The sequence below is a fragment of the Peromyscus maniculatus genome, chromosome 16 (genome assembly GCF_049852395.1).
Source record: "Peromyscus maniculatus bairdii isolate BWxNUB_F1_BW_parent chromosome 16, HU_Pman_BW_mat_3.1, whole genome shotgun sequence".
NCBI classification, from domain to species: Eukaryota; Metazoa; Chordata; class Mammalia; order Rodentia; family Cricetidae; genus Peromyscus; species Peromyscus maniculatus.
This window is the reverse complement of record NC_134867.1, coordinates 31,433,792-31,447,840: the sequence shown is the minus strand read 5'-3', so window position 1 is coordinate 31,447,840 and position 14,049 is coordinate 31,433,792. Positions and strand designations below refer to the sequence as shown.

Genomic DNA, 14,049 nt, shown 5'->3' with positions numbered 1-14,049 from the left:
CAAACCTGACAAGTCAGTGGATTCGATTTGCAATTCAATTTTATGAGATTTAAATCTTTAAGTTGAACATTGGTATTTGATTTCAAAATAGTCGATTCTGGTAAAACATCAGTAGGATATATTATTCTACATTTTGTCAAACCTACATTACATAAAGTAGCATCAGAACAGCCATACATGCTTAATATCAGTTTAATGACTTTTTTTGTGATTTGACTGTCATTGAACAGTATCCTTATATCATAAAATTAAAAACTGAAGAATTTAAATGTCAAGGATTATTGTGCAAAATTAATTTAAATTTAATACTAGGAATACATGGAGGAAACTCTGAAAAATGAACATCAAGCAAAAAACCCAAAGCATAAGCCTACATGAATGTGATCAGAGTCATTATTTTTATTTGCTTGTAGCCAAAGGCAGTTGTTCATTGTTCACTAAAAGTTTTATGTTTTAAGTAGATGTTCCCAGAAACTCTTCAAAAGCTTTTAGAAATAGTTCCCTTGCAGCTTTTGAACTCATGATAAATTCCCAGGCAGTCAAAGATGCCGATCCTAGAAAAGATAAAACGAATCCATGTCAGCTCCTGAAGACATTTCTTAGTTCCATTAGGCAATAACCATTGGTCAAATTTATTTCATTTGCTTCCTATCAATTAACATTAAAATCATCAGTTCACAAAGAAAATTGGATTTCTCTGATAGTATTATCATTTTGCAATACCTGACCTGAAAGTTTTGTGTCATGCTTTCTAAGTGGTGGAATCATAAATGATGAGGAAAAGTACATGTGGGATGATCTTGTATTATGGGTCATAGCTTTTAACCATTTCCATAATCATATTAAATTCATTAAATAAAATATTGCATGTCTACAAGAAAATGAGATGATCCTAATACAAATCTTTTAAATATTATCCACCAACTGGAGATTGACCTACTGTTCATTGTGTGAAGGAAAGCTGCCAGTATTATACCACAATGAAGGATAAGGTGAGAAGAAAGAGATCAACTTACTGGTGCACTAACATATTTAGTGGATCTGATAGTCTAATGCCAAAGTTTTCCACAAATTTGACCATAATTCACTCATGTCTAATTTATTTCATTTATAATTTAGGGACTCAAAAAAATTTCCCTTCACAAAATTAGTAATAGCATATATGTTTAGTTTATCTCAAGGTCCTAGGGCATAAGTATAAAATGGGATGACATGCTGATCTTCAAATACTTAGTTAAGGAAGACTGTTTTTCACTCTGCTTTGCCATTATGGAGTAAAGGTCTTCATTCTTGGCTAGTAGTATTGGATTAAAAGCATCCAATGAGTCAGGTGGATAGTGACTTCATTAAGGATGGCAAATTTTCTCTTGAAACTCATTTGTGTTCTTTATACTTAAGAGTAAAGTAGAATGTATAAAAAAGGAGAAGTTTTCATGAGTGAAACAATGATTGTATGTGAACATGTGGGTTTTATGTTTTATATTTCACCTGATATTACAGATGTCAAAGTTCAGTGTGGCATCCAAATGAACAGACAGGTCATACATAAAAGAATTATAGTTGCTCAATGGTCTTACCATCTATCAATAGTAATAACTGCTAAGGAAATAAAAAATATATCAACAAGAATGCATACATTTTTAGTGCAGGCTGACTGAATATATTTCTACTTAAATTAGTTTATGTACACTTCCAATACATACAGTCCTAATTTTGTCTGGTATTCTTTAAACATTCTTACCTGTAAGTCTATCAGTATCACCAAGAGCTGTGAGTGACACTAGGACCATGTTCTGAAGAGTAGTGAAGTTGGAAATAAAAGGGGCTATGTCAGTATCAACAAGAACACGAGGCGGCAGACCCTTCTGAAACCTGTACGTTCTATTCATGGTTGTAGGGAGGTAGGCTGCAGCTAAGTAATTTACAGCAACAGCCCAGTTTTCCTCAAACTTGGCTTCTTGGTCAGAATAATAGGCATATCTAAAAGACAAATAGACAAAATTATCAATTATGATTAATTTCCTCAGAATTTAAATCTCACTTGGCAGAAATCATCCAGTACCAAGAAATAAAATCCAAAGATTATTTTGAAAGGAAGTTCAGTAGTCCCATAAATTTGGGCTTGTCTTTCCGGAACTGTGTAGATAGCTAAATAAAATTTAAATCTGAATCTGTGAAGGGTTATCCAATTAGTTACCTCTTTTTAATATTTTGCTTTCCATTTATGTCATTTCCTAGGCACACTATACTTGACATGTAATAAACATGTTAAAATAATATACTTTGGCTATATAACAAAAAATAGGAACAAGGCCTGGTATCATATGCTTACAACTCACAAATGGGATGTAAAGCAGGAAGATCATGGTGCCAAGCTCTTTTTCAGCTGCCAGTTTGGGATACATGAGATCCTTTTTTTTTTTTGGTTTTTTGAGACAGGGTTTCTCTGGGTAGCTTTGCACCTTTCCTGGGACTCACTTGGTAGCCCAGGCTGGCCTCGAACTCACAGAGATCCGCCTGCCTCTGCCTCCCGAGTGCTGGGATTAAAGGCGTGCGCCGCCACCACCGCCCGGCAAGATCCTTTTTTTTTTTTTTTAAACAGATAAAATGAACAGAAAAAGAAAGAAAGAAAAATACATTGTGCTTGTTAGTGTTTATTAACCTTGAGTTAGAAGACGAATATGCCAAAAGTTATTTCTGCTATCTGAGAGGTTTAACTTTTTAAAAAAAGAAAGGAAGCTTTTAAGGAAAGTAAAACAAGAGACATATGGAACGTTCTAGAAAGGGTGATAGAAATGTCATGCATTTTGCTTTAAGTGGTGGTTTGACCAGTGCTTACAGTGGCCAGTGTTCATTCAGCTGAATAAATACCTAAATCTGTGTACATTGTTACATGTCAGCTGGACCTTAGTTCATAAAATCAACATGTGACGATTGATTCTAAAATGTCACTTCTTAAGGTCAGCCTCGCCTTGACATAAACACAAGCATCTTTGTCCTCCCAAATGGGAAACAAAAGGAGCAGCTGACTTTGACACGCACAGTCGCTGGGTCTTGACTTCACTTTTGAACAGGGAACTGAAAAATGTCTATTCTCCAGGACAGCTGAGCTCAAGTGGAAGGATAAAGTGTTGGCCACAGGCTGTGAGTAGTTAAAGAGCTGATTAGTCAATAAACTGGACGATTTTCTTAGAGGCGTGTTCACTGTACAAAACCTCAAAAGGACTCTGGTTTTCTAAATGCTGGTCTTTAAATGTAATAGAGAACCAAGTTAGCCAGATAGGGTGGGGAGCCTCTGAGACATAAGAGCCACCAGAACAGAGAATCAAGAAGAAAATAAACCAAAGCAAAGGACAGTTGAACAAAAGGGAGTCCAACTGTTTTCAAACTCCCCAAAAAACTAAAAATTCAGGGGGCGGGGGGTGGCCAAGATTTTGAAAATTACTTCCCATGTTCCTGTATTTACCTAAATCCTCAGACAATGAGGATAAAATAATAAAGGATATGCATATGTAAAGTGTCTCAAACATTTCCCCTACTCTCTACCCATCCTCCGTTGGCCAGAACACGAGCCCTAGGCAGGCAAAGCAGACCAAGAAAGGTAAAGAAATGCAATGGGAGTCATGACAGAGAGGGAAGGCAGAGAGAGTCCTTAGAAATGAGGGCACATGGCAGCCTCAATGTCCATTTTCTTGACAGATGGGTGCAAATGAGTTACTCTGAAGCAGACCTCATTACAAGGAAGTCTGTGGACAGAATCCGGGATGCTTTGAACAAATTAGGAGGTTGTTCTTCAGTTTGTCTGTTCAGTGACCAGCAACGTTATAGATATGAAGTATTAAGATATGAAAATCACAGATGAGGATGAACTCAAAGGAGAATAAGGTAGTGAGGAAAAGCATCAAGGCCAAAGATGTTCAAACGGGAACCCTAACCCAGTGGGCCCCAGAGAAATGCATTTCCCCCAGGAATCTCATGCTGGGAGGAGAGAAGCTGTAATTAAGGGGCCTGGCCTCACAGGACAGACTCACCTATCATGGAGAGATTTCCTGCAATTCTGAAAGCGTATCTCTCAGTTAAAGTGGCTTATGTGTGTTTCCTGGCTTTCCTTCATTCTTTCTTCAAAGCAGCAACACTGCCTCAGGAAATGTGGAAGGACTCGGAGACTTTTGCCCCCTGTTCTGCCAAAGTGTACATAAATTTGTTTTCTCTCCCACCTCCGTTTCCTAATTTCTTTCGAAACCCAGGGAAACTAAGGTGGTAGGTTTGATAGATTTATGTGGCCAGCGACAATATACGTAGCGATTTCAACTATAAAAATGTAAGCTCCAAATACCAATAGACAGCAGCAATGGACTACTCTATCCAGAGAACACTGCTTACCCTTCCGTGTAAGAATCAGATAAGCTAAATCATGACTTCCTATGGCGAGGTTTCAAAAGCTGATACCTGATACTGTAAATAAAATAGAAAGTGCTATGTCAGTGTGTTTGAAGAAAACCATGGCACTTGCAAGCAGGGCTTTGTGGCAGATGACTATAACCTCAGCTACTCTAGAAGCTGAAGCAGGAGGAGAACAACTTCAAGTCCACACTGTGGTACAGGCTGACATCAAGACCAACCCGGTCAGGTCAATGGAGCCAGACACTGTCTCAAGATAACCATTAAATTAACGGGTGTGGGGTGGAGTTGCAGCTCTCAGGGAGGGCTTGCCTTGGGATGCAAGATGTCCTGAGTTGGTTCAATGCCCAGCACCATAAAAAAAAAAAATCCAAAGGAAGGAAAAGTAGAAAGAAGAAAGAGGGAAGGAGGAATGGGGGGGGAACTGTATATACAAAAAGAGTGAGCAACAGTGACGACAGAGGTAGTCTGTGTGGAGATAGAGCCCCCACATTACTTTGTAGTAAGATATTCCACGTTGTATAAGACAGCAGCTTTCAGGCTGTGCCTTGCTTCAAGCGATTTCATTTTACAAGACAGGAGTTTGTTTCATTTTGAGTAGAAATTTGAGGCAGAATAAATCTGCACCCTATTTGTAAAGCAAACAATCACCTCTGTCCAGCAGCACCCAGGAGGCTCAGACTGATAGTAACTGTTTATGCATAAAACATCACCACTGACATACCAACTTAGGTCGAGAAGACGTGAACACATGGGCATCTCAACGCCATATCCAGAAACATGCCAGAAACACTAGGCATGTAAAATTATTGAACATGCCAAACCACCAAATGATAAAAACAAAAGAAAAGAAAACGAAAACTCAGATGAGGATCATATACAAGGAAGGAAAATTCCTAGTATAGCATGTTGATACTGCTGATGCTTTAGACACACGCATTATGGGATTTACAGGCAGGCTCTAAACTTTGCACTGTTCCTGATTTCAGTTCAGCAAGGTACCTGCCGCTTACATGAACCACTCAAGTGACCAGACTGGCCCTGTTCCTCACCCTGAGTCTCCCTTGGCTTTGAGCCAGCTCTGCTTCTGCAAACCTCCAACAGCCCAATGGGTGGGTTCCTCAGGAAGTACAGAAACTGACTCTCTTTGCAGCTCTATAGGTATGCACCTGAAGGATAATACATGATCTGGCAATGAGCATTAGTCATTAAGATTGGAGTTAAAGAGACCGTGACTGTCAAGGGCCGTAATGTTCAAGTAAACTTAGTAGTACATAGTACATTACAGGAACAAAAATGGCCTACCATAAAATTTAGTGTTATTCAGTAGTACATTCTGACATTGTGGAAAAAACATAAATGTGTCCATTTAAGTTTAGGTTCTTTTGAAATAGTCTGAATAGAACTGAGATTTCTTTGTTTTTTTAATTATTTCTTTTATTTTTTGAAGTTAAGATATATCATTTCTCCCTTCCCTTTCTTCCTCCAAGCCTTGCTATAGAATCCTTCTAGCTCTCTTACAAATTCATGGCCTTCCCTCGGGTCAGTTGTTTTACACACACACACACACACACACACACACACACACACACACACACGTCCCTAAATACATAAATATAACCTGCTCAGTCTGCATAGTGTTATTTGTGTATATATTTTCAAAGCTGATCATTTGGTACTGAATAACCAGTTGTTGTGCTCTTCCCCGAGGAAGACTATTTTTCCTGCTCAAGCTGAGTTTTCTTAATTTTAATTAATTGATTAATTAATTAATTAATTTATGGTTGTTTCAAGACAAGGTTTCTCTGCGTAGCCCTGTCTGTCCTAGAACTCACCCGTAGATGGCTAGCCTTGAATTCAGGCACCCATCTCCCCTGAAAGTGCTGGGATCCAAGGTGTGTGCCACCACTGCCTCTGGAGGGGCGCAGAGGTCTTGCTTAGACTCAGCTACCTTTTTCTACCCCTGAGGTGGCACTAGATATGAAACAGGGCTTTTTGCTCAGTTCAGTGACTTCATACAAAGAAAAATAAAATTTATAGTTTGTATTCTTCTATTGATTATTGATTTACTTTTACTCACATGAACATGTTCTAAATGTTGAAAAGTAACCTATAACAAGTATTGCAACTTGACCACCACAATTCAGGAGGTAATGTAATCCCCTTTTCTTAGATGTTACGTGTGTGCATTAGTACATCTCCCTATGCATGTGTGTGTGCATGCCTGGGTAGGGAAGTGTGCATGCATGTGGAGGTCACAACCTTAGGTATGATCTACCTTTGCTTTTCCTTTGAAACAGGGTCTCTAGATGGCCTGCCCTCACCACAAAGCTTGGACTGGCCAGTGAGTCCCAGGAATCCTCTAGCTTTTACCTCCCTAGCATGAGTATGACAAATACTTTCCATGGTGCTTGGCTATTTTTACATGGGTTCTGGGAAATGAACTCACGTCCTCGTGCTTGCATAGAAGGGGTTACCACCTGTGCTGTGTTCCCAGCTCCTCTTCTCAGAGATTTTTTTCTCCTCTTTCCCAAAATATATTCTAAGTTTGCCCTTTACCACTACCATCATCCGTGATTACACTAGTTGTTTATTATTAAGATTAAAAAATCACGCCGGGCGGTGGTGGCGCACGCCTTTAATCCCAGCACTCGGGAGGCAGAGCCAGGTGAATCTTTGTGAGTTCGAGGCCAGCCTGGGCTACCAAGTGAGTCCCAGGAAAGGCGCAAAGCTACACAGAGAAGCCCTGTCTCGAAAAACCAAAAAAAAAAAAAAAAAAAAAAAAAAAAAAAAAAAAAAAAAAATCACAATCATTCTAAAAGAAAATGAAAAAAAAAATGAATTAAGACCATGCTGGTTAGTTTTAGTCTATTTGACACAGCCTGGACATGCCCAGGAAGATGGAATTTCAATTCAGGACTTGCATCCGTCAGATTGGCCTGCCTGGCTGTGGTAGTGAAGCATTTTCATGATTGCTAATTGGTGCAGGTGGCCCCAACCCACTGGAGGCCATGCCATCCCTGAGCAGGTAGTCCTGAGTTATACAAGAAAGTTAGCTGAATTAAACAGTACTCTTCCATGGTCTTTGCTCTTGTTCCTGCCTCCAGGTTCTTTCTGAGCTCCTGTCCTGGCTTCCCTTGATGACAGACTCTAACTTGTAAGCTGAAACAAACTATTTCTTTCCTGAGTTTGATCATGGTTTTTAGTCAAAGCAATGGGAAAAAGTCAAATTAAAACAGAGACAAAAACTATTTCTTACCTGTCTGGAAAGACATCAACAGGATACTCCAGGGATGAGGTATGAGCAGTCCATAAGTGCTCCAATAGGCCATCAAAGTCACTAGAAGGCAGCTGCATGTACTAAGGCATAGAGGAAAAAGCATTATGTGGGCAACCATCCCTCAGATTCTACCAGGCTCAGAGATGTGAGCAACAGTCAGTGTGAACTGAAAATGCTATTACACGCCACGCTTTAGTGCCTAACAGCAAAGGGGAAAACATCCTGTACTTTTCAGTAAAGCATATCATCTAGTTAAAATGAACCTCAAGTATCTGCAAAATGTCCATGTTTTACACTGGACAGAACCATTGTCATTTTTTTTTCTGTCAACATTACTAAAATTCTCATAAAATTTTCAAAGTGATAAAAATGTTTAAAAATTAAATTGAATTATACCTAAAGTGATGAATTAACCATCCAAAGAACTAGCAAATATATGTTTAAGTCATTAATGATTAGCTTCTTCTATGCTTGATGAATGTATTCTATTTTGGTCATCGAATGGTTAGTTCAGAAAAACATATCACTGTTTAGTTCCACCTACATATGAGCAGTTATTAATTCAGTTTCAATAATTGGATAGACTAGTCTAAAACAAGCCTATAATCTTGATTCTTATAATCTTTCACCAATGACCTAAATTCCCAGTTACTCACATGCCTATTTATTCTCTTAAAGTGGCCTGCGTGCCCACCATTTGTGGTATTTTTTTACTTGCAGTGGGAACAGATGAATTTTGTGTTAGTACTGTATGAGAACAGTGGATTTCTAAGGCATGCACTGTATTTCTACATTGTTTATGAGTAAAATATCTATTTATAATTTACATTTTAATATTAAGGAAAGTATATGATGCATTAAAAACAATCCTTCACAAAAGACGTTCACAAAAAGCCTTGTCTCCGCGTGTCTGAGGAGTCTGGTATAAAATTGAAAAGAAGAACCTTAAAAAAAGCAGTCCAGTTGTCCATTGTCTCGCGGACGAGCTCTTGGCAGCCAGAAACACCATAACAAAACTTGGACTGATCCAGGGGCGGTGGTAAAATCGTGATTTGGTCTGCTGATATCCCCAGGATGCCAGAATCAACAGCAGCAAGGAAAGGTATCACACTCAAAAAATAATTCACATCTGTAAAAACAAAAGCCTCTTTAGCCCCCCGGCCAGTGGCAAACGCCAGAGCACATTGTGAGGAAGCATACATAAGTTGTTAGAGAAAATTCACAGATAGCAAATGATGAAGAAAATGGTCAAATAAAAAATACTGAGGAAAATCAACTTACATTTTAATAGCACTATAATTGTGAATGTACGTACACACACACACACACACACACACACACACACACACTGAAGTGCCATATTACAATATTTTTAAGAAAAATTTTAATGTATTTTTGATGGATTGGATAACACTCCTACTTAAAAGCATGAAATAAATAAGAGAAGAAAAACTGTCATATTGTTCACAGAAAGGTATAGAAGTTCCCAATGAGATTACATTGTTGATTTTTAACTTTTTATAAATAATCAAGCATTGTTATGTATTCAGAAAATGCATATCTTATGATTCACAACTTAGTCTAATTTTTATACATCATCATCACTGAATCCTTTTATCCTATTTCTCTAAAGCTGGAAGTTTTGTCTCACAGCCCAATAACCTTCTCAGGACTTCAAACTTTGCAGTTATAGAGAAGCAAGTTCAGCAGATCTAAATGTTTTAATTTAGTTAAGTAATTGGTTTGTACTCATTCTTACCACTCCTAATTACTAAGCCAATCAGATATCTAGAGCTATTGACAAGTCTGTTTATGAATTTTGAAAAGAATGACTCAAGTTAGTATAAGGGAAATACCTAGTGGTTCATACTATTTATGAGTCATCCCCCCAAAAAAGTAAAACTTAATACAATGTCATTTCTAATTATTTGCAAATTACTATAATGAATTTCTATGTAAATTAATTTCAAACCAAAACACATCGTGAAAGAATTAGAAACTGTATTCAAGTTGTTTTTAGTATTGCAAACATGACTAAAGCCTTAGTTATAGATAGGCCAAATAAAGTATAATATTAGTCTGGCAAGTTGGTGAGTTCCAGTATTTAGCACTTTTTTTCCTAGTAAAATGGAAAAGCACTATTATCTTGGTTTCTCTTTTCAAAGATTCTGTGTTCCCCTGGGAGACAGTGCTGGTCCCTAGAGGCCATGACCTTTGCAGTTCCTTGATTTAATCCTATGAAAAGTCTGAATACATCCTTAGAAATCATGATTTGACTGGTCAGTCATGCCACATGTCACCAATGCCACTGGTCGATGTTGAAGTAGACTCATCTTGCAAACGGAGCAGAACTGTTTCAGTTCTGGCTCTGTCTCTATGACTGGGGTTTAAATGTGTTCTTTGAAGTAAAGGTACAAGTTTGCTAAAGTGAACCTACCAGCCCACCAGCTGTCCACAGACACACACATAGGGTCTCCAGGTTCATAGCCACAGTCTGTCCCTCCAGTGGGATCAACTAATCTACCTAGGGGACAAAGAATGCACAGTTATATTTGTTTATTATACACATTTAAAATTGTTAAACATATGCATTTAATGAATAGGTACAAAATTTTGCAATTTACTTATATTCTACTTACCATCGTTTTTATATTGTATTTCTCATCTCTCACCCAAATTATTTTCTTTTTTTCAGCCATATCAAGGTTTTGACTTTCAATTTATAAGCTATAGATAGTGTTACTTACATTACTTCACATTTCACTGCCTTTTCTGGCTGCTAATAAAAGTCATGAAAGCCACAGTCACTCACAGAAAAGGAGGTGGGTTAAAGGTCAAACCAAACCTTAGGTCTACGTTTTCTAAATGACACCACCATGTGCCTGTCAGTTTGCACCATACTGTGAAGTGGAGATGACAATATTCGGTATCCATGAGATTTCTACATAAGTTAAGAGAAGTTATCAGAAGTATTTTACATGCTGACGGTCCATTACATCAACATTGGAACATCAGAAAATAATCTTTCTTTTTCTTCAAAACTGGCACCACTCCCCTTCTCCCTTTTTTGTCGTCTATTTTCTTACTTGCTGAGCAATAAGTAAGCTGTGTAGGTTGGGCATTGGGCACCAATCTCCTCATGCACTTCTTCTATAAGCCAGAAAGAACTACCCTTTCATAAATGAATATGTTGCCCCCAAACATCTTCCATGGATATACACTGAAAAGAGCTCGGTTTCCAAGGAGAAGCAACCAGTGGCACAAATCACCATTAGCAAGGCATCACTCATTTATAATTTCATGCCTAGGTTAGACAATGGCAATTAGGACTCACAAGAAGGTCAATATAATCTGACATCACTCCTGTTTGTAAGGAATACCCCCTTGTGTGTTCATAGGAATGTGTAGTTAGCAGTATGGTGGTAACTATTTTGAAAATACTCAACAAATGAGAGAAAGGATGTGTCTTTTTGCTTGGTCTCTATGCCTGTGTGACATTGAAGTGTCTGGTAGACACAACCAATTCACAGGGTAAGGAGTTGTGGTTAAGGACAACTAGGAATACAAGAAACAATGACTATGGGGAGATTAAAATCTAAACACAAAGAATCAGTTTTCAAAGAGACGTGTGTGAGTGGCTTAGGTTACTAGTGTGGTGATGAAATACCATGATCCAAAGCAACTTGAAGAGGGAAAGATTTGGCTTATTTATATGGAACCACCATCCATGGCTAGAAGAGAAGGTAGAAGCTCAAATTGTACTGGAACTTGGAGGCAGAGGCTGATGCAGAGGTCTTGGAGGAGTACTGCTTACTGGCTTACTCCTCATGGCTTGCACAGCCTGCTTTCTTATAGAACCCAGGACCACCAGCCCAGGGATAGCACCACCCACAGTGAGCTGGGCCCTTTCACATCAATCAATAAACAAGAAAATGTCCCCCAAAGACTTGCCTATAGGTTGATTCATAAGAAGCATTTTCCTCAACTGGCATTCCCTCCTCTCAAATGTCTCTAGCCTGTGTCAAGCTGACATAAAACTAGACAGCAATGGAAGATATGAGGGTAATCCCATTTTCCTAATACCTCAGGAATATATTGGTATTTAGGAGAAAAAAAAAGAATCTTTCTTACCTGATTTATACTGCCATCCAAACTGAAAAGGCAATCCCCACAAAAGATTTTGTTCATTTTCTGGACCATATCTTGCAAAATATACGGCTGTCTGAGTCAGTAGGATTCTATACAACCCCATTCTATCAGTGAATACCCATGGGTTAATTATGTGTTTTCCATCCTCAAACCTATAATCGCTTAACTGTTCAGGGCTCTCTTCCCAGAGAGGAGGGTATGGGGTCGTTGTACCAGAATCCTCTGCTACAGCAGCAGAAAGGCAGCCAACCAGTACCCAGACCCAGGGAGCCAGGACAGCCATGGTGCCAACCTGGTTGGGAACTGAGAGCTTGTCCAGGCTTTTATTGGAGAGGGAAGGAGGAAGCCAGGATGTTTTCTTATCTCATACTTTATAAACATGCTGTAATAATTTCTAAGCAGAGTGTTCATGGAGAGGAAATGGGCATCTTAGCAATTAGCATTAAAGATAATGGACTTCTGTCTTCTTTCCATCATTAGTACAGTGTATCAGAACCTGAACACAAGGTGAGGCTTGCTAGATTTTGGATAATGCCATTTGTTAATGAAAAAAATTCTTCTAGAACTCTTTCAGTTTACCTTATTATTACAAATTATATTATTAGTAACATTAGGATGTTTCCCTTCATAAAAATGTATTGACATAGTTCCTGGAATATACTGAATAATTAAAATATGAAAATACTGATATTTATGTTTTGTTTTTATTTGAATTTTGAAGACAGGGTTTCTCTGTGTAGCCCTGGCTGTCCTGGAACTCGTTTTGTGCTCTGTAGACCAGACTGGACTCAAACTCAAGTCTCTGTCTCTAGAGTGCTGGGATTAAAGGTGTGTGCCACCAATCCTGGTTCCAATACTGACATTTATAATAAAATGCAGAGATGTACTGTAAAATGCACCATCAGGGCAGTGGTGGCAGACACCTTTAGTCCCAGCACTCGAAAGTCAGAGGCAGGAAGATCTTTGTGAGTTTGAGGCTAGCCTGGTCTACAGACCGAATCTAGGAAAGGTGCAAAGCCATACAGAAAAACCCTGTCTCAAAAAAACAAAAAACAAAAAACAAACAAAAAAGACTATAAAATGCATCTGATCCAGTTATGGCATACCTTCATGTTTCCAGTAAAATGCTTAAAATATATTCAATTATCCCAATTAAATAAACAAAGCCAATTTGTTAAAAAATTAAAGTGCTGCTAATTAATTTTCAATAGCTATTCATTTTTCTCAGAATGTTATCTAATAACCTAAGTTTCTAGATTTCTAGCATCTCTCCTCAAAGTACTAATACTAATAATACTAATAATAATGATGATACTAATATGTAAACAAGTGTCAATCCTTAACACATAAGAAGAAAAGGCATCTAAAACTCCTGGGATATGTCCTTAAATTATGGATATAGGCATTTTACTTCCTTTCCTCAATATTGTGACTTTTATTATACATACAAAGGCCAAAATTCAGTATTGATCCTTAAACACATAGCCCTACTTTAGGGATTGTGGAAAGCCAGGCTGGGGTTATCTAAGGCCAGAAAACTATAGAGCTATGAACTATCCCTGAATTTAGAGGTCAGGAATACATGTAATTTTATTATATTTTTATAAAGAATTTAAGGACATTACTAATATTGGGGTTAAAACAGCTCTCTGATGCCATAGCCACTAGCCTAGTGTGTTTGGAGCCTGGTTTATGATCCTCAACGGATGGAAAATGATCAATAGATCAGTCTGTAAAGTTAAATTACAAATAACTTCTTTATTAGTTAATTGTGACTTCGCAACTACCCTAGTTGGCTTTAACTGCCAACTTGACAGAGCCATCCGAAAACAATTCTTAATTAAGACAGTGTCCAGATCATCAATTCTATCTATGTTGTCACAAGTCACAGGGTTTCATTTTTTTCCTGCCTAATAGCATTCAATTGTGTGTGATTACTGTGTGTTCTTTATCTATTTATCAGCTGACGGACATGTAGGGAGTTTTCATGTATTGAGTATTGTGAATAGTGCCACAATAAACACAAGAGTATAGTGATCTCTTGGACAGATTGTCACTTTTTATGAAAACAGGAGTGTTCCATGATCATTTCTCAGGACTGCTGGACCTTACTTCTCATCTGCAGTCCAGTATATAATCTCTTATGAATGGACATTGTTTGCTAACTCCCCAAGTCATAGAAGTTGACTTTTTTTTCTTATTCAAAGCCATTCTGTTTT

At 38.0% G+C, this 14,049-nt stretch overlaps 1 protein-coding gene across 1 annotated transcript; it reads right to left on the bottom strand.

Moving 5' to 3' along the window:
* Positions 1-277: 277 nt before the first annotated feature.
* On the bottom strand, positions 278-12,113 carry C16H6orf58 (chromosome 16 C6orf58 homolog). The gene is made up of 6 exons (XM_006991443.3): positions 11,813-12,113; positions 10,119-10,205; positions 8,626-8,810; positions 7,661-7,761; positions 1,742-1,980; positions 278-554 (listed from the first exon to the last, which is right to left on the bottom strand). The coding sequence occupies exons 1-6, from the start codon at positions 12,111-12,113 to the stop codon at positions 454-456; spliced, it is 1,014 nt and encodes a 337-aa protein (XP_006991505.2). The 3' UTR covers positions 278-453.
* Positions 12,114-14,049: the final 1,936 nt, after the last annotated feature.